Here is a 19,443-nt window from a genome sequence, read left to right as displayed (position 1 = left end):
CCTCCAGTCCATCACTACCCCGCCCTCCCCCACGCCCACCTCACCCTCCCTAACCAAGCAGCCCCTCTGTGGGAGGGAGGTCGGCTGGCTCTCCCCCCTCCACCTCCTCCCCCCAACACCCCCACCTCCTCCACCAAGCCCCCCAGCCCCTTGGCCCAGAGCCCTCACACCCCCCTCACCCCTGTCACCCCCCACCCCCCCACCGGTCAAGCCCCCCCGCTCCCCATCGGAGGGGTGTCGGTGGATAGCGGCTTGTTGGGGGGAAGTGTGGTCTGCGGTTGGGCGTGGCGATGGCAGAAAACGGGGGCGGAGTCAGTGCATCAGAAGATGGAGGAGACAAGCGCCTCATTGGCTGCTGCGCTGCAGGCTGTGAGGACAAGATACGACAAGAGTGAGTGACGCACACTACACATACACACAGACGCAAATACAAACACACATACACACACATACACACAGACACAAATACACACACACATACACACATATACACACAGACACAAATACACACACACATACACACACATACACACAGACACACACACACACATACACACACATACACACAGACACAAATACACACACACATACACACACAGACACACATACAAACATCACACTCAAACAAATGATTTCAGAAATCGAATCAGAGTGATGTGATTGTTCCTTGTTGTGTGTGTGTGTGTGTGTGTGTGCAGTTCTGCAGAGGAGAAGACCACAGTCAGTATCCTTGACGACATCGGCAGCATGTTTGATGACCTGGCTGACCAACTGGACGCCATGTTGGAGTAACCATGACAACCGCTCAGTCGGCACGACGATGTGGTCTCTGGGGCCGCAGCACCAGAGCAGAACAGCTACAGCTGCTGCAGGATCCTGTCAGAGGAGAAACACACACTCCTCACCATGGCAAACCTGACAAACAACAACGAACACACAAAAAAAAGTTTATGATTAACTGAAGTTCTAGTATGCATGAAGAGAGTTTATATCTACTGAAAATAAGTCTTCTTGAAGAGAGTCCTGCATTATGACAGTAATATATACAGTATACATATATGAATATAGATATTTGATTGGATGTCCTGGTTCCCTGTGGAATGGTGACAGTCTGGTGACGTGGGAGATTCTGTGACCAAAACATGGCGGCTGCTCTGATGTGTGTGAAGGAGACGGAGGCATGTGTTCCAGAACCCCATCTAGCCCTCACACCCCGCCTGTTAGGGGGAGGGAGGGGAGGGGGGCGGGAGGGGGGGGGGGGGGGGTGGGAGGGGGGGTGGGAGGGGGGTGGTGGGGGGGGGTGGGAGGGGAGGGGGGGGCACAGTCAGAAAGTCCCCAGATCGCTCTTCATGATGTCGCACACACCTCTCACTTCCCCCTCCCACCTCTCCCTCACACCCTCCTCCTCACACCTCCCCTCACACCTCCTCCTCACACCTCACACCTCCCCCTCACACCTCCCCCTCACACCTCCTCCTCACACCTCACACCTCCCCCTCACACCTCACACCTCCCCCTCACACCTCCCACTTCCCCCTCACACCTCCCCCTCACACCTCCTCCTCACACCTCCTCCTCACACCTCCCCCTCCCATCTCCCACCTCCCCCTCACACCTCCCCCTCACTCCTCCCCCTCACACCTCCACCTCACACCTCCTCCTCCAACCTCCCCCTCACTTCTCCCCCTCACACCTCCCCCTCACCACCCTCCTGGAAAAGCACAAAAGCCCACAGACCCAGACTGCACACCTGAGGGGGTTAGAATTGGAGGATGAGGGGTTAGGATTGGAGTATGAGGGGGTGAGGATTGGAGGATGAGGGGGTGAGGGTTGGAGGATGAGAGGGTGAGGATTGGAGGATGAGGGGGGTGAGGGTTGGAGGATGAGGGGGATTGGAGGATCAGGGGGGTGAGGATTGGAGGATGAGGGGGTGAGGGTTGGAGGATGAGGGGGTGAGGGTTGGAGGATGAGAGGGTGAGTGTTGGAGGATGGGGGGGTGAGGGTTGGAGGATGAGGGGTTAAGATTGGAGGATGAGGGGGTGAGGATTGGAGGATGAGAGGGTGAGGGTTGGAGGATGGGGGGGTTAGGATTGGAGGATGAGGGGGTGAGGGTTGGAGGATGAGGGGGATTGGAGGATGAGGGGGGTTGGAGGATCAGGGGGGTTGGAGGATTCAGGTTGTTCCACAGCACAATATAGGTGTATAGGGTGTATAGGGGGCAGAGCTACAATACAGAGGTCTATATGGGGCGGAGCTACAATACAGAGTCTATAGGGGGGCGGAGCTACAATACAGAGGTCTATAGGGGGCGGAGCTACAATACAGAGGTCTATAGGGGGCGGAGCTACAATACAGAGGTCTATAGGGGGCGGGGTGTGAGAGCAGGCAGGATAAGCAGGTGAGATTCAGGTGTGATGATGTTTAATGATGGGGGTGTACTGAGGAACAGTAACACACTGTTTAGTTGCTCACCACTCTGAGAAACATTTCTCCCTCCTTTATCTTCCCTCTAACATTCCCAATCACCAGCCCTCATGTTGCCATGACAATCTCACCAATCATCATGCTAATCACCATGGTTACTAAACAAGGTGTTACCATGCGATGACAGATGAATATGTGTTAAGAACGTGAATGACTAACGTTGCCGCTAACGACGCCGTTAAGGTTCTAAACTCAACCAAAAACCTCAAGGTAACCTGGGCCACCATGCAGACATCCATGTTCCCCCATAACCTCATCCGCTCACTGACAGATAATAGTTGTGATATTTAAGTATCGACATATATAGATTATATATGGATATTTGCAACAAAAAAAAGAGTATTTAATGCCCTCCTCAAGGCTTTTTCAGATGGTGGACTGCAGTTCATTAGTGTCATGTAATTACCTGATCTAAGATAATGAATTATTGTAAAATATCATGTTTAGAGGTTTTTTATGTCCCGAGGGAGCTTGTTCCTCTGCCAGTTAGCTAACCCTAACTCCTGTTGTTACAGTATGTTCATTTGGACGCTTCTTCTTTCAACATGTGCCTTGCTTTGTGGTTCTGTTTTGACAAGCTGGGCTGAAGTGTGTGTGTCTGTCCACCTGCAGCCAGGGGAGGCAGTCAGGGGAGGCAGTCAGGGGAGGCAGTCAGGGGAGGCAGCCAGGGGAGGCAGTCAGGGGAGGCAGCCAGGGGAGGCAGTCAGGGGAGGCAGTCAGGGGAGGCAGTCAGGGGAGGCAGTCAGGGGAGGCAGCCAGGGGAGGCAGTCAGGGGAGGCAGCCAGGGGAGGCAGTCAGGGGAGGCAGCCAGGGGAGGCAGTCAGGGGAGGCAGTCAGGGGAGGCAGCCAGGGGAGGCAGTCAGGGGAGGCAGTCAGGGGAGGCAGTCAGGGGAGGCAGTCAGGGGAGGCAGCCAGGGGAGGCAGTCAGGGGAGGCAGCCAGGGGAGGCAGTCAGGGGAGGCAGTCAGGGGAGGCAGCCAGGGGAGGCAGCCAGGGGAGGCAGTCAGGGGAGGCAGTCAGGGGAGGCAGCCAGGGGAGGCAGCCAGGGGAGGCAGTCAGGGGAGGCAGTCAGGGGAGGCAGTCAGGGGAGGCAGCCAGGGGAGGCAGCCAGGGGAGGCAGTCAGGGGAGGCAGTCAGGGGAGGCAGTCAGGGGAGGCAGTCAGGGGGAGGCAGCCAGGGGAGGCAGCCCCCCAGCAGGGTCACCAGAGGGGGGCTTCAGGGGAGGCAGCCCCCCAGCAGGGTCACCAGAGGGGGGCTTCAGGGGAGGCAGCCCCCCAGCAGGGTCACCAGAGGGGGGCTTCAGGTGGTAGATCTCTGCTTGCCTAGTTACCAGCATGTTGACAGCGCATCACACAGCTCCCTGGCTGCTATGGAGCTTGGGTGTTGTTGCCTTGGTAATGGAGGCAGGTTCTTTCCTGGGCTGGGTGGGTGGAAGATCCAACGGTTCTGAAGTTAGCTTCTTTTTTTTAAACAACGTCCTCTGTGGTAGTGTGTAATGTTGTGGTAGATTGGGCTCCTCTCTGTTAAGGCTTCCACATTACCCACCCCCCTCCCCGCCTTCCCCCCTCCACCCTCCCCCCCTCCCCCGCCTCCACCCCTCCCCGCCTCCACCCTCCCCCATACCCCCCTACCCGCCTCCCCCCTCTCCGCCTCCACCCTCCCCGCCTTCCCCCCTCCACCCCTCACCCCATACCCCCTCTACCCGCCTCCCCCCTCCCCCCCCTACCCGCCTCCCCCCTCCCCGCCTCCCCCCCAAGACGAACCAGACCATTCAGCTTCTCTTCTGTCTGTTTCTGCCCCTTCTCAAACAATGAACCGAGAAAGGAGGCGTGTCTCTCTGACAGGTCGGAGGTCATGTGGCTGTGCAGTGGCACCCTCATGTCAATCCTGTGTGTGTATATAGCTGGATGTTTGTTGCAGTATGGATGTTTGTTGCAGTAAAACTTTGTCTCTTTCTAAAAAGAAAGATTTTTTTTTTTCTCTACATGGGTCAAAGTCCTGATTTCGGTCATTTGTACGTGGTCATGGTTATTTCTGGAGGGGGGGAGGGGGGGGACGGGACAAGATTAAATATTTCAAGATGGTGGACAGTAACGGCCAAACGTGTTGTGGAGCAGCAAATCGTTTTTTTTGTTTTTTTTCGCGAAGCAATTTTTATTTGCGACTGTGCGCATCCAGAGACCTGAATCGTCTCTGTCCTGCAGTGTGTGTGTGTGTGTGTGTGTACGGGCGCGGGTGTGTGTGTGTTCAGACTGTGTTGTGTTTCGCTCTGCTGTTGACCGTATGAAGCTGAAGTGTTATAGCGATGGAACAGTGATGTGCTTGCAGTAACTGCATCTATGGCCATCTGCTCTGAATAAATAAATGTTCTATAAAAACACTGTGGTGGTTTCCTCTCTGTCGAGGACAGTTGTCCTGTCTACTGTCTCTTCTGTATCAGCTCTCTGTAAAACTAGCCGCTACTTCCAACTTAACACCAACGAACATCCCTCTACCAATATTCTCTATGCGAGTGGTTCCCAACCCTGGTCCTCAGGGAACACCTGTCCTGCATGTTTTAGATGTTTCCCTGCTCGAACATACTTGCCAGAAACTTTCACTTGTTTTGTAAGTATGATTAGAAGGCAGAATCTTCTGTTTTATAACTTGGCATTAGCAGAAACAAAACGTACATTGTCGGTGTCATAAGGGAAATTACCCCCCAGTCAGGTGGCTGAGCGGTTAGAGAATCGGGCTAGTAATCAGAAGGTCGCTGGTTCGATTCCCGGCGTGTCAAATGACGTTGTGTGCTTTATATATATATATATGTGCGTTATACTTGCCTCGGGGGAATGTCCCTGTACTTACTGCAAGTCGCTCTGGATAAGAGTGTCTGCTAAATGTAAATTAAACTGTGTTGTAGAAAGTAACTTTGCAGGAACCCTCTGTGACACAGTGGGTAAGCACGTGTACCATCGAGTCTACTGCCAAACACCTCGCTGAAACCAATTGATAATACATTTAACTGATAAGATATATATATATACGCCGGATTTTAACACAAGACCCCTCACACAGTAGCCCACATCCTTAACCATTGAGCTATCAGGGATCATAACAATCTCTACTCAACATTTAAATTTGACATTGAACTATGTAGTTGTAACAACCTGCAGAGTTGGGGTGTCAGAAAACCAGAAGAAAGCAGGGCTCACCTGTTAGCTCACTGGGTTAGTGTGCATGCTCTGAAAGCTGGGGCAGTACCACAACAGCCTGGGTTCAAACCCAGCCTTCAACATTTTCTGGGAAGTGTTTGTTACTTTGAATGAACCCTTGTAAACAATTGACATGTACAGTCATATAAATCATTTAAAATGAAAGATATTGAGATACAATTAAATTGCTATCCTTTAAAAGCTATTATTTAAATAATTGAGACAAACTAGTGGATCATGAGATCCACCTCAGAAATGACCAATCAGAGGCTTGAAGTGTACAACAGCTTTAATGATCAAATCAGGATTACATGATGCAAGTGTACAAGAGCTCTAAACCTTAACCGTATCAAAGAATATGTTCTTACATCCCTCGCTAACCGAGGCGAGAGAGGAAGAGAGAGAAGAAGTGAGAGAGGAAGAGAGAGGAAGTGAGAGAGGAAGAGAGAGGAAGTGAGAGATGAAGAGTGAGAGGAAGTGAGAGAGGAAGAGAGAGGAAGTGAGAGAGGAAGAGAGAGGAAGTGAGAGAGGAAGACGAGAGGAAGTGAGAGAGGAAGTGAGAGAGGAAGTGACGAGAGGAAGTGAGAGAGGAAGTGAGAGAGGAAGTGAGAGAGGAAGAGAGAGAGGCAGTGAGAGAGGAAGAGAGAGAGGAAGAGAGAGAGGAAGAGAGAGAGGCAGTGAGAGAGGAACGAGAGAGAGGAAGAGAGAGAGGAAGTGAGAGAGGAAGTGAGAGAGGAAGTGAGAGAGGAAGTGAGAGAGGAAGAGAGATGAGTGAGAGATGGAGTGAGAGATGGAGTGAGAGATGGAGTGAGAGATGGAGTGAGAGAGGAAGAGAGATGGAGTGAGAGAGGAAGAGAGAGAGGAAGAGAGAGAGGAAGTGAGAGAGGAAGAGAGATGGAGTGAGAGAGGAAGAGAGATGGAGTGAGAGAGGAAGAGAGAGAGGAAGAGAGATGGAGTGAGAGAGGAAGACGAGAGAGGAAGAGAGATGGAGTGAGAGAGGAAGAGAGAGAGGAAGTGAGAGAGGAAGAGAGATGGAGTGAGAGAGGAAGAGAGATGGAGTGAGAGAGGAAGAGAGAGAGGAAGAGAGATGGAGTGAGAGAGGAAGAGAGAGAGGAAGAGAGATGGAGTGAGAGAGGAAGAGAGAGAGGAAGAGAGATGGAGTGAGAGAGGAAGAGAGAGAGGAAGAGAGATCGGCAGTGAGAGAGGAAGAGAGAGAGGAAGTGAGACTATAAGAAGACCAGTACAGCAGAGGACATGTCATCACATTCACTGTTGGCACATGACCACACACACACACACACAACACATCCATAACACAGATACAGTACACACACATGACCACACACACACACACACACACATCCATAACACAGATACAGTATACACACATGCATAACACACACACACACACACACACACACATCCATAACACAGATACAGTACACACACATGACCACACACACACACACACACATCCATAACACAGATACAGTATACACACATGACCACACACACACATCCATAACACAGATACAGTATACACACATGCATAACACATACACCCATCCACACAGTGCACACAAACTCTCTCTCTCTCTCTCTCCCTCCCTCCCTCTACAGGCTAAATCATTACACATAATCAGATTTGCTTGTTCGTTTTGGTGTTTTTTTCTATACAGCATTTACACAACCGTTGAGTGGTGCTGAACGTGACTCACTTCCACCCTTCAACCATGGCACTATAAACCCAGTGTAACAGCGTTGCTGCTGAACGCTCCCGCACAGGTTGTGAGCTCTGGAAGCAGCATGGCGTCTTACAGGAGACACCACACCCACGGTCCCCGGGAACCTCCACTTCCTGGTATGTAAATGAGGCGCCTGTGGCGTCCAATTATCTTGGCGGTGGGAGAATACGGCTCCTCCCATAATGCACTGGTGCTGAGGTCACAGAGGGCGTGACCCCAGTTTGGACCCTCCCCCCATTGACCCTCACATTCATATCAGGGGCAAAAGGTCGAAGGTCAAGTCTAAAAAGGATGTTAAGTAATAATAGTCTGCAGAAGTGTGATCCCAAAGGTGAGATATTCTGTGGCTGTGGAATCACAATCAGATTGAGGCGTATGTGTGTGTGTATAAAGGTCAAGAGTTGAAATGGTTTATGTAAAATGAAAGTCTGATCACTGAGAACGGACCTTGGACCTCTCTGTGAACCAGCTGATTCTTCCTCTAACAGGTCCACACCTACCACACAAACACAGAGAGAGAGAGACAAACACAGAGAGAGAGAGAGAGAGACAAACACAGAGAGAGAGAGAGAGACAAACACAGAGAGAGAGAGAGAGAGAGAGACAAACAGAGAGAGAGAGAGAGAGAGACAAACACAGAGAGAGAGAGACAAACACAGAGAGAGAGAGAGAGAGAGAGAGAGACAAACAGAGAGAGAGAGAGAGAGAGAGAGAGAGAGAGACAAACAGAGAGAGAGAGAGAGAGAGAGAGAGAGAGCAGAGAGAGAGACAAACAGAGAGAGAGAGAGAGAGAGAGACAAACAGAGAGAGAGAGAGAGAGACAAACAGAGAGAGAGAGAGAGAGAGACAAACAGAGAGAGAGAGAGAGAGAGACAAACAGAGAGAGAGAGAGAGAGGAGAGAGAGACGAGAGAGAGAGAGAGAGAGAGAGAGAGAGAGAGACAAACACAGAGAGAGAGAGAGAGAGATAAGTGAGTACTGGAGGAGTAACACAGCCAGGAGCCGCTAGTCCAACTTTACAGAAAAAAACAGTCAGAGACTCCAGAGGAAATGAAGTCCCTGAGGGTAGCCAGGGTCCAGTAGCTACCTTGACGGTGCTGTCCACCGCTCCAGAGAAGAGGCGTCCCCTGGAGACGGCCAGAGCCGTGACGCTGCCTGGTGCCTCAGCAGGGTCTGGGTACAGATCATGTTGTCCATGCTCCACACCTACAACACACACACACACACACACACACCTGATGAGCAACATCAACACACGCTATCTGTATTATAACACATGACTGTGAAAGTGACTTGCGTCACACACACACACTCCCACTCTGGTGTGCACGCTCTCACACACGCACCTGCCCACACACACACACCTGCCCACACACACACCTGCCCACACACGCACACACCTTCCCACACACGCACCTGCCCACACACGCACCTGCCCACACACACACACCTGCCCACACACACACCTGCCCACACACGCACCTGCCCCCACACACACACACACCTTCCCACACACGCACCTGCCCACACACACACACCTGCCCACACACACACCTGCCCACACACGCACCTGCCCCCACACACACACACACCTTCCCACACACGCACCTGCCCACACACGCACCTGCCCACACACAAACCAGCCCACACACACACACACAAACCTTCCCACACACACACCTGCCCCCACACACCCACACACACCTGCCCACACACGCACCTGCCCACACACGCACCTACCCCCACACACACACACCTGCCCCACACACACACACACACACCTGCCCACACACACACACACCTGCCCACACACGCACCTACCCCCACACACACACACCTGCCCACACACACACACACCTGCCCACACACACCTGCCCATACACACCTGCCCACACACGCACCTGCCCACACCTGCCCCCCCCCACAGCTTACCCTGAGCGAGCGGTCGTAGGAGGCGCTGAACACCTTGGTCTGGTCGGGGGTGGAGATGACAGCCAGGGCGTACACTGTCCCCACGTGCCCCGTCAGAGTCCTCACCTGCTCCTTAGACTCGATATGCCCACACCTGGAGCACAGCACATCACCATGGAGACGCTGGGAGGGGGGGGGGGGGTGTGTACTGGTTCTTGATTGTTGTATATGAGTGTGTGTTTCTACAAGTGTGTGTTTATATGAGTGTGTGTGTTTCTATGAGTGTGTTTGTTTGTGTGTGTCTTACGTGGATCAGGTTCTCGTAGGTGCCATGTGTGTGTGTGGTGTGTGTGTGTCTTACGTGGATCAGGTTCTCGTAGGTGCCACACACGATGTGGTGATTGGTGACAGCGATGGAGAGGTCTGGAGGACATGGACACACTCCAGGGAGCGGATGTCCCAGATCTGATACGGGGGGGGGGCAGGGGGAGCAGGGCAGGAGGGGGGGGGGGGGGCAGGGCAGGAGGGGTGGGGGGGGCAGGGCAGGAGGTCAGGGGAGATCAAATAGAAGAGAGGACATAACGTGAGTGAGAACTTAGTTTCCCTTGTCATCTTATCAGCATGTCATTTCTTATTCAACATTGATTGAAGACAAACTCACTAACTGTCCAAAAGTGACAGGAACACACACAGCGTCAGACTAAACTGAGCTCACTAGGGAGCGTCTGTCAGATATCCTGATAACAAAACACAGAGGAAAGGAGAGACAGATGTGGTGAAACGAGGCTCTGCTTTACTAAGAGGAACTCTGCTCCACTGAGGAACTCTGCTCCACTGAGGAACTCTGCTCCACTGAGGAACTCTGCTCCACTGAGGAACTCTGCTCCACTGAGGAACTCTGCTCTACTGAGGAACTCTGCTCCACTGAGGAACTCTGCTCCACTGAGGAACTCTGCTCTACTGAGGAACTCTGCTCCACTGAGGAACTCTGCTCTACAGAGAGGAACTCTGCTGGGCAAAAGACAACACTGTCTTTCGGTCTTTCCATTATTTCCCTGATTAGACCTCCATGAGAAAAGCCAGACATTCGTTCTTTATCTTCTCTCCCTCCCTCTGCCAGGCCTCCTTGTCTCTCCCTCTCTCCCTCCCTCTGCCAGGCCTCCTTGTCTCTCCCTCTCTCCCTCCCTCTGCCAGGCCTCCTTGTCTCTCCCTCTCTCCCTCCTCTGCCAGGCCTCCTTGTCTCTCCCTCTCTCTGCCAGGCCTCGTTGTCTCTCCCTCCCTCTGCCAGGCCTCCTTGTCTCTCCCTCTCTCTGCCAGGCCTCGTTGTCTCTCCCTCTCTCCGCCTCCAGGGGCTTCATTAGCGGCTGACTACACCCAGGGCATTTCACACACACACACACACACACACACACACTCAAAACTGTTTCATATTCCACCGTGACACAACAATTGAGAATTCCTAACAAGGACACCAAGTTCCTGTTGCTATATTTAGACCAAAGCATGCTTGAGGTTTTATCCGCATACCTACACAACACACACACACCTACACAACACACACACCTACACAACACACACACCTACACAACACAATCACTCTGACACACAGCGACAGAGGCGTCACACACACCTTGATGGTCTGGTAGGAGCCACTGTAGAGGTGGTTCTGCGAGGCGACCAGGGCTCGAACCAGTGGTTCAGCCCTGTCAGCTCCTTCTTCAGCTTCAACTCTGTCCCCACGATGTCCCACACCTACACACACACACACATAAACACACACGCGTAAACACACACACAAAGATGTGCGTGTGCACGCATGAACACACAAAGGGAAAAAAACTTTTGCGAGGAGAGATGATGTAATTCAGTTCAAACAGACACAAAGGGGGCAGGAGAGGAAAGTCCCCCCCTCCCTCTGCCCGTTACCATAGTGACGGAGGAAATACGTCTCTGTGTTGCATAGCTCCACTCTCTCTCTCTTATCTCTCTCTCCTTCACCCTCTCTCTCTCTCTCTCTCTCCCCCTCTCTCTCTCTCTGTCTCCTTCACTCTCTCTCTCTCTCTCTCTCTGTCTCCTTCACTCTCTCTCTCTCTCTCCTTCACTCTCTTTCTCTCTCTCCTTCATGCTCTCTCAGGCTGCTTCTACTGGGAGAACTACACAGAAAAACCTAACATACTAGATGCCTCAACATCCAAACACTCCCTCTCCCTCCCCCTCCCCCTCCCCCCTCCCTCTCCCTCCCCCCCCCCCCCCCCCCTTCCTCCACCCATATTCAACATGTCTAACGTCCATTTAGTCTCAACCTTTTCACATTTAACATAACATCTCAAAGTTGACGTGAGTGATTTGGACCTCTGCTTCCTGTTGGCAGGGTATTGTGGGTAGTGTAGTTTCACCTTGATGGCCTTGAGTGAGCCGCTGAAGAGCATGTTGTGAGAGGAGACCAGCGTACACACTGGGTTGTCATGGGCACGGATGGTGTTCACCTTCTGTAGGGTCTGTATGTCCCCACACCTACACACACACACACACACACACACACACAGCTGAATGCTAGCCTCCAGCAGGCGGTAGGCCTGCAGGTGTGTTGGGAGTGGTGTACAGGTGGGTAACTGCATCACTCACTATGATGGTGCAGTCAGCAGAACCACTGTACAGTCTGTTCCTACAGAGAGACAGAAAGAGGCTTCAGGCTACACACACCCCCTGAGTGAGTGTGTGTGAGTGTGTGTGTGTGAGTGTGTGTGTGTGTGTGAGTGTGTGAGTGCGTTGTGTGAGGTGCGTGTGTGAGTGTGTGTGTGTGAGTGCGTGTGTGAGTGTGTGAGTGCGTGTGTGCGTGTGTGAGTGCGTGTGTGTGAGTGCGTGTGTGCGTGTGTGAGTGCGTGTGTGGTGAGTGCGTGTGTGAGTGTGTGTGTGTGTGTGTGAGTGCGTGTGTGAGTGCGTGTGTGAGTGCGTGTGTGGTGTGTGAGTGTGTGTGTGTGAGTGTGTGTGTGCGTGCGTACGTGCGTGTGTGAGTGCGTGCGTGTGTACTTACCCCTGGATACACAGTGCCAGCACAATGCCATCATGGCCTTCCAGGGTCTTCTGGCACTTGTAGGTGGTGCAGGTATCCCACACCTGAGACACAAGACAGGTGTGTGTGTGTGTGTCCAGACTGTGTGTATGTGCATACTATTGGTGTGTATGCATGTGTGTACATGCTGTGTGTGTGTGTGTGTTACCTTGATGGTCTTGTCTGAGGACCCGGAGAAGAGCAGGTCTCCAGTAGAGAAGACACACAGGCACCACACTGGGCCCTGGTGACCCACGAAGGTGCCCTTACACTTGAAGATCTGCTGAGGGTCGTAGGCTGCAGGGAGGCAGAGAGGACAGGAGATGTGTGATGTGATGCTCTGAGAGGGGGAGGAGAAGGAGGAGAGGAGAGGGAGGACAGGGAAGAGAGGAGAGGAGAGGGGGAAGAGGAGAGTAGAGGAGAGGGAGGGACAGGGAAGAGAGGAGAGGAGAGGGGGGAAGAGGAGAGGAGAGGGAGGACAGGGAAGAGAGGAGAGGAGAGGGGGAAGAGGAGAGGAGAGGGAGGACAGGGAAGAGAGGAGAGGAGAGGGGGAAGAGGAGAGTAGAGGAGAGGGAGGACAGGGAAGAGAGGAGAGGAGAGGGGGAAGAGGAGAGGAGAGGGAGGACAGGGAAGAGAGGAGAGGAGAGGGGGAAGAGGAGAGTAGAGGAGAGGGAGGACAGGGAAGAGAGGAGAGGAGAGGGGGAAGAGGAGAGTAGAGGAGAGGGAGGACAGGGAAGAGAGGAGAGGAGAGGGGGAAGAGGAGAGGAGGAGAAGGGGATACTCACAGCCCAGGATGCCCATGTTGAGTCTGGCGTTGATGTGAGAGAGCTCGTCCTGGAAGGAGACAAGGGTTATTTACCCCAGCCTGTACTCAGCACACACACACACACACACTGTCCCACACACACACACACACATACACTGTCCCACACACACACTGTCCCACACACACACACTGTCCCACACACACACACTCACTGTCCCACACACACACTGTCCCACACACACACACACACACACACACTGTCCCACACACACACACTCACGTTGAGCATGGAGGCGTCTCTACGGAACTCCATCAGGTCCTCACTCAGCTTGCTCTGGTTCTCATCCAGCACGTCTGAAACACAGCAACACACACACTGAGTAACACACACACACTACATCCAGCACGTCTGAAACACAGCAACACACACACTGAGTAACACACACACACACACACTACATCCAGCACGTCTGAAACACAGCAACACACACACTATCTCAGAATCCTCATAAGATTCCCCAAGAAGGAAGACCCCTCACCTCCCACACACACCCTCCCACACACACACCCTCCCACACACACACCCTCCCACACACACACCCTCCCACACACACTGACCGAACTTGAGCTCCAGGTTCTTCTCCAGCTGGTCGAGTTTCTCGGAGAGCTTGCCCAGCATGGAGCGCAGGAAGGCCATGTCCTGGTCCTTCTGGGCCAGAGCCAGCTGCATCTCATGGAACCTGTCATCTGTCTGCTGCAGGAACTCCTTCAGCCCCTCAAACTTACACACATCCAGGTGGGTGGCGTACGTGTCCTGGTTACCTATGAATGTACAGCTGGAGAGAGAGAGAGAGAGAGAGAGAGAGAGAGAGAGAGAGAGAGAGGGAGGGGGAGACAGAGAGAGAGAGAGAGAGACAGAGAGAGAGAGAGAGAGAGAGAGAGAGGGAGAGTAAACCCATGGGTGCTGATGTACTGTGGCCAGGTGTGTGTGTGTGTGTGTGTGTGTGTGTGTGTGTGTGTACCTACCCGTATTTGGAGTGGGGACACTTGATGTGCTCACACTCCTTGAGGTGAGCCTCCAGGTTCATGGTGAGCAGGGGGGGGGCAGGAGGGGTTGTTGGGACAGCGGACCGGCCGGTAGTCACAGCTGACCTCATGTTCCCTAGAGGAGGGGGGGCAGAGGTCAGAACAGCCAGACATGCACAGCTAGCGAGCCACACTGACTCAGAGACAGAGAGATTCCTGTTACTGTAAAGGCTTAAAGGTATGTTTATGTGTGCGCGCTCCAGTGTGTGTGTTCCTGGATGTGTGTGTGTGTTCCTGTGTGTGGGGGCCGTACTTGCGTGAGGACAGCTTGATGGTGAAGGGGCAGCCCAGGGGGTCCACCTCGTGGGCGCCAGGTTTGGGGGAGCTGGCGGGGGTGCCAGGTTTGGGGGAGCCTGCGGGTGCAGCACCTGCGGGCGTGCTGACAGACCGGCAGCCGTACTTGCAGTGGATGAACAGCTCTCCTATCTGCTCTGCCACGGCGATGTTGTTCACCACCACGGTCAGCTTAGCCGTGTCCACCGGGCACTTATCTAGAGCGACACACACACAGGAACACACACACAGGAACACACACAGGAACACACACACACACAGGAACACACACACACACACAGGAACACACACACACACACAGGAACACACACACACACAGGAACACACACACAGGAACACACACACACACAGGAACACACGCTAGCTTTTAGAACATCTCACACACTTTATTTTCTTCTGTTATCACACTATAATAGTAATACACACCATCTTTTGGCTCATCTGTCACACACACACACACAGAGTATTCCATTACACACGCATTCACTCTTCTGCAACAGAGCTTCGTTACAAATACTACAGAAACTAATCGCACACACCAGCGTGTTCATTCTCTCGTTCACTAGGGCAGTGTGTGTGTGTGTGTGTGTGTGGTTCAGCGGTCTTACCTGAGGTTAGGGCACAGCGTCTGCAGAAGGTGTGCTGGAGAGAGGGGTCACATGTTCCACGTCAGTCACACCTTCATGGACAGTGTGTGTGTGTATGTGTGTGTGTGAGGGGGGAGGCTCACCCCACAGGTGGTGATGACGGGATCCTTAAAGATGCTACAGCACAGTTGGCAGCACAACTTCACCGACGGCGGCTCTGCAAACACCTGGGGCTCCTACACACACACACACACGCTTGACACACGGGCAGGCCATCATGTTTATTCTATGTGTGTGTGTGTGTGTGTGTGTGTGTGTGTGCGTGCGTGTGTGGCAGACTGACCGTGTCCTCCTCCTCCTCGTGCAGAGAGAAGGTGGAGCGTAGGGACATGTTGGACTCAGAGTGGAGGGACCTCACTGAGATAGCAGAGTCAGAGCGCCGTGGGGTTCCCATGGGGGGCTGGGGGACAGGGGGCGGGGGGACAGAGGGTGGGGGGACAGGGGGCGGGGGGGACAGGGGGACGGGGGGACAGGGGGCGGGGGGACAGGGGGCGGGGGGGACAGGGGGACGGGGGGGACAGGGGGTGGGGGGGACAGGGGGCGGGGGGGACAGGGGGGCGGGGGGGACAGGTCACAAGACAACAAACACAGCTGTGCTCTACAGACTTGTGAAGAGTGTGTGTAGGTGAGGTTGTGTGTGTGGCAGTGGTTGTGTGTGTAGTTACCATGCCATCGTCATCGCCAGGGGAGTAGGTGAGGGTGCTGGTGGAGGAGGGGGTACGACGGTGTTGTTTGTAGCTGCTAGAACCTTCCGCTGCAGACACAGGGAGAGAAGAGTGACGCTCACCTGTTAGAAGACTGAAGACTTAGATCATCATGTGAGCTGCACACCTGGACTGGGTGTGATTAACAAAGACGAATTTCTGAATTGAGATAAATAACATGCAAACGTTCCTTTCTCCACACTTTAATTTATTTCATAAATAAAAAGTGCCTCTTGAAAAGAAGAAAGAACTATTTTGTAAACTAAATTCAACATAAGTTCCGCATGCTTGTCGTGACTAAAGAGCTCACGCACGTCTGCTGCCTCTGGCTCGAGGCCCAGCACCCAACATCACTTTAGTATGACAAGATTATAAGATTATTGTTAACAAACGTAACTAGCGAGCTGCACATAGCTTCCAACTCTGTCAACACTGAGAGCTTGTTGACCAGGTACCAGCACAGCAAAGTCCACGCTCCACTCCACTGCATAGGAATGCCCGCTTACTGACAACTACCAGAGCTTAGGGAAGCAGTGATGGTTCCGTACCATGATAACCCAAGAGAGAAAATCGATTTGTCCTAAACCATAAATTAACCAAAATGATTGATCTCCCAGCTCTAGTGTGTGTGAGGGTCTCACATTTAGGGCCTGGAGCCACTGCTGAGAAGGTGGAGCTGAACGAGGTCTCCATCCTGGTCTACTAGGAGGAGAGGGAGGGGGGAGAGAGAGAGGGAGGGGGAGAGAAAGGGAGAGAGGGGGAGGGGGAGAGAGAGGGAGAGAGAGGAGGAGGGAGGGAGGGGAAGAGAGGGAAAGAGAGGGAGGGGGGGAGGGAGGAAGGAAGGAAGAGGGAGGGGGGGAGAGAGGGGGAGGGGGGAGAGAGGGAGGGAGGGGGGAGAGAGAGAGGGGGGCGAGGAAGGGGGGGAGGGAGGGAGGGAGGGAGGGGGAGGGAGAGGGAGGGGGGGGAGATAGAGGGAAGCAGAGGGAGGAATAGAGTCAAAGCCAATCTGAGCCAGAAAGAGTCAAGACAGTGAATGACTAAAGAGACAAGAAAAACGACTGCTTGAAGTACCGATAAACTGAATTGTGTCTCCAATATAGAAGCAGTTTATCATCCAAAGAAATTGTACATTGTAGCTTGCTTCACAGATTTATAAAGCAGTCACATTCCTATTCACACAAAGTAACACTGTCACTGTAGATAACGACCACCCCATCATCCCTGCCCAGGGGACAGTCCCCTCTCTTACCCCACTGCCAGTGTCTCCTGGGCGGGTAGAGGGCCAGGGGGCCGCTCGGCTCCTCTGGAGGGTCGACTGTGGTGAGATATCCTTCAGCTGGTCAGATTCTAGCACACATGCACACACCCCCGGGGTGATATCTGCTGGACCTGCTGAGACAAGATGGTGTGACAGAGAGACACTCAATACGTGACAAGCAAGTTCACAACACAACGTTAGAATTACACAAAAAGGGTAAGCAATGTAACATTTTTGTAATAAAAGGTACAGCGTCCACCCCAGCAAACCTGTTTCAACTCTGCTGATCTAGCGGAATTCAAAAATTGTATCTGTCAATGAAGGAAACTTAAACAACAATTCAACTAGTCTATGTCGCTGCAACATACGCTTTGCCTCTGAGCTCTCTGCTCATGATGTAAACAGATTGGCATGCGGGTTGTCAGCCGATATGGTAATAAACTACAGAATTGGCCAATGAATTCATTTTCTTCGCTCATACGTCATTAGAGACCACTTTTTGCAACCGAGAATTCCCGTCAGCGAGGAGCCCAGAAGCAACTAACGCCTCCCAATTTGTCACACATCCAAAATTACAAGACGAATCCAAATGCAATCTCATGGACCAAATTCTAAACTGCCCAATGAATACACACCCGCAGCTAGCAGTTATTTACACTGATTTCTCACATCTAATGTTTTAAACTCTTTTCCCACATGAAAAGGTGCACATAACTTGGCTAGCTAGCTCATTGGCTAGGCTGAATATGTATCTATCTTACTTCTTCGATAACCCTTTATATATAGTTTACAATGACACCGTTACTGAACCCCATGGAAACAAAAACAGCGCCAGTACCAACTAGTTAGCACAAGTAGCTAGTTATCTCATTGCCACAGCAGACAAACTAGTAGCTAGTTTATAGTAGCAATTAGTAGCTAGTTTCCAGCTAACGTTTCCACGTTAGCTTATTAGCCATCCTTACAGACAGCTAGCTGGTTAGTTTCGTTTAAGGTCTCATGCCATTTCGTGCTGTAACTAGCTAACCAAAGAACTAACGATTGCGCTGTTCGACAACGCGACTTTGATGGTCTTACCATTATTTTTTAACCGTAAAAAGTCCTACTGCAAAATGTTCATCTTCCTCTCTCACACCTCAAATAATATGCAAGTGATGGTTTGTGTGAAATGTAGTACAATCACAGCAAACTCCACATTTCCGTGTTCGTCATGGACTACAATACCCACAATTCTATACGCCAAACTGTGTGGACCTGTACCGCGTTCTGTCAGTATTAAAGTAATATCCTTCTTAGTCAGAATGACAACCCAACTGCAAACGTATTAATGTTAGCTACCTTTGTTATTAATAACAAGGCAAAGTTCAGCTATAAAACCGACACGTGCGCGACGTTGTGAATATAGACAAAATGTAAAAGGGGGCGTGAGTATCGTCTCGTACGATCACCTTCATTTGCTGAAGTTTCAGACTGGACCGCCCCCAAATAAAATGAGGCATATAGCACGGAATGAAGGCTCTGAATCTATAAATAGGTTCTCCCCTCAGTGAGAGCGGTTCTACAGCAGGTGAATTGGGTTTGATCTACTTCCTTGTGCCTCGTAATGTTTCTGATTGACATTTTTCTCAGTCCCAATCCGTCTTTGCAGCGCGCCCCCTGTAGGATGAAGACAGCCCCCCTGTGGCGGTTAAACTTGCAGAGGTTTGGCGCAGTGCTCAGCGGTTATTACACCTAGAGATGATTCTCCACTTATTTCACCACTAAACAAAAGTGTTGCCTATTATTTGCACTTTAGCCACCATTTTGAGGGATATTTTCAGCCTTTTTGTTGTTTACATATTAAGGCAATAGATGGCGCTGGTTGTCCAATTTGTGATTTTGTGGTGCAATATTTATTTATATATAAATACATCCTCACTGCTTTTCCTTATGAAAGTGTGTGTCTGTGTGGGTAAAAGAGAGACAGAGAGAGAGGGTGTGTGTGTGTGTTTAAACAAGAGACAGAGAGAGAGAGAGGGTGTGTGTGTGTGTGTGCGTTCAGGGTGGGGTAGGGGTGAGTGTGTGTGTGTTGAGGGTGGGGTAGGGGTGAATGTGTGTGAGTGTATATGACATAGGTCAAACCCAGCTCTGCAATGCATCCAATAAACAAAAACACAAACACTTACAGACACGTGCTTACACACACACATGGGTATGCACACACACACACACACACTGAAGTGTTCCATTAGAGGACACGGTAGGGGATCGGTGGTCATTGTGGGACAGTTTCTCAACATCAAAGCTACTCACAGACATCCTCAC

At 52.0% G+C, this 19,443-nt stretch overlaps 1 protein-coding gene across 1 annotated transcript; it reads right to left on the bottom strand.

Moving 5' to 3' along the window:
- Nucleotides 1-7,903: 7,903 nt before the first annotated feature.
- On the bottom strand, nucleotides 7,904-18,268 carry traf7 (TNF receptor-associated factor 7). Its single transcript, XM_067232769.1, is given in 27 exon segments — nucleotides 7,904-7,918; nucleotides 8,509-8,579; nucleotides 8,582-8,627; nucleotides 9,354-9,479; nucleotides 9,481-9,486; nucleotides 9,694-9,752; nucleotides 9,755-9,797; nucleotides 10,963-11,021; nucleotides 11,024-11,084; nucleotides 11,729-11,839; nucleotides 11,841-11,846; nucleotides 11,958-11,997; nucleotides 12,367-12,449; nucleotides 12,554-12,681; nucleotides 13,170-13,218; nucleotides 13,431-13,504; nucleotides 13,769-13,986; nucleotides 14,177-14,253; nucleotides 14,255-14,312; nucleotides 14,490-14,727; nucleotides 15,139-15,172; nucleotides 15,261-15,353; nucleotides 15,461-15,577; nucleotides 15,843-15,931; nucleotides 16,523-16,580; nucleotides 17,131-17,273; nucleotides 18,217-18,268. Coding segments are annotated over 25 exon segments (1,953 nt in total). The 5' UTR covers nucleotides 16,575-16,580; nucleotides 17,131-17,273; nucleotides 18,217-18,268.
- Nucleotides 18,269-19,443: the final 1,175 nt, after the last annotated feature.

The sequence above is a fragment of the Osmerus mordax genome, chromosome 3 (assembly GCF_038355195.1).
Source record: "Osmerus mordax isolate fOsmMor3 chromosome 3, fOsmMor3.pri, whole genome shotgun sequence".
Classification (NCBI taxonomy): Eukaryota; Metazoa; Chordata; class Actinopteri; order Osmeriformes; family Osmeridae; genus Osmerus; species Osmerus mordax.
This window is presented reverse-complemented; position numbering and strand designations above follow the sequence as displayed.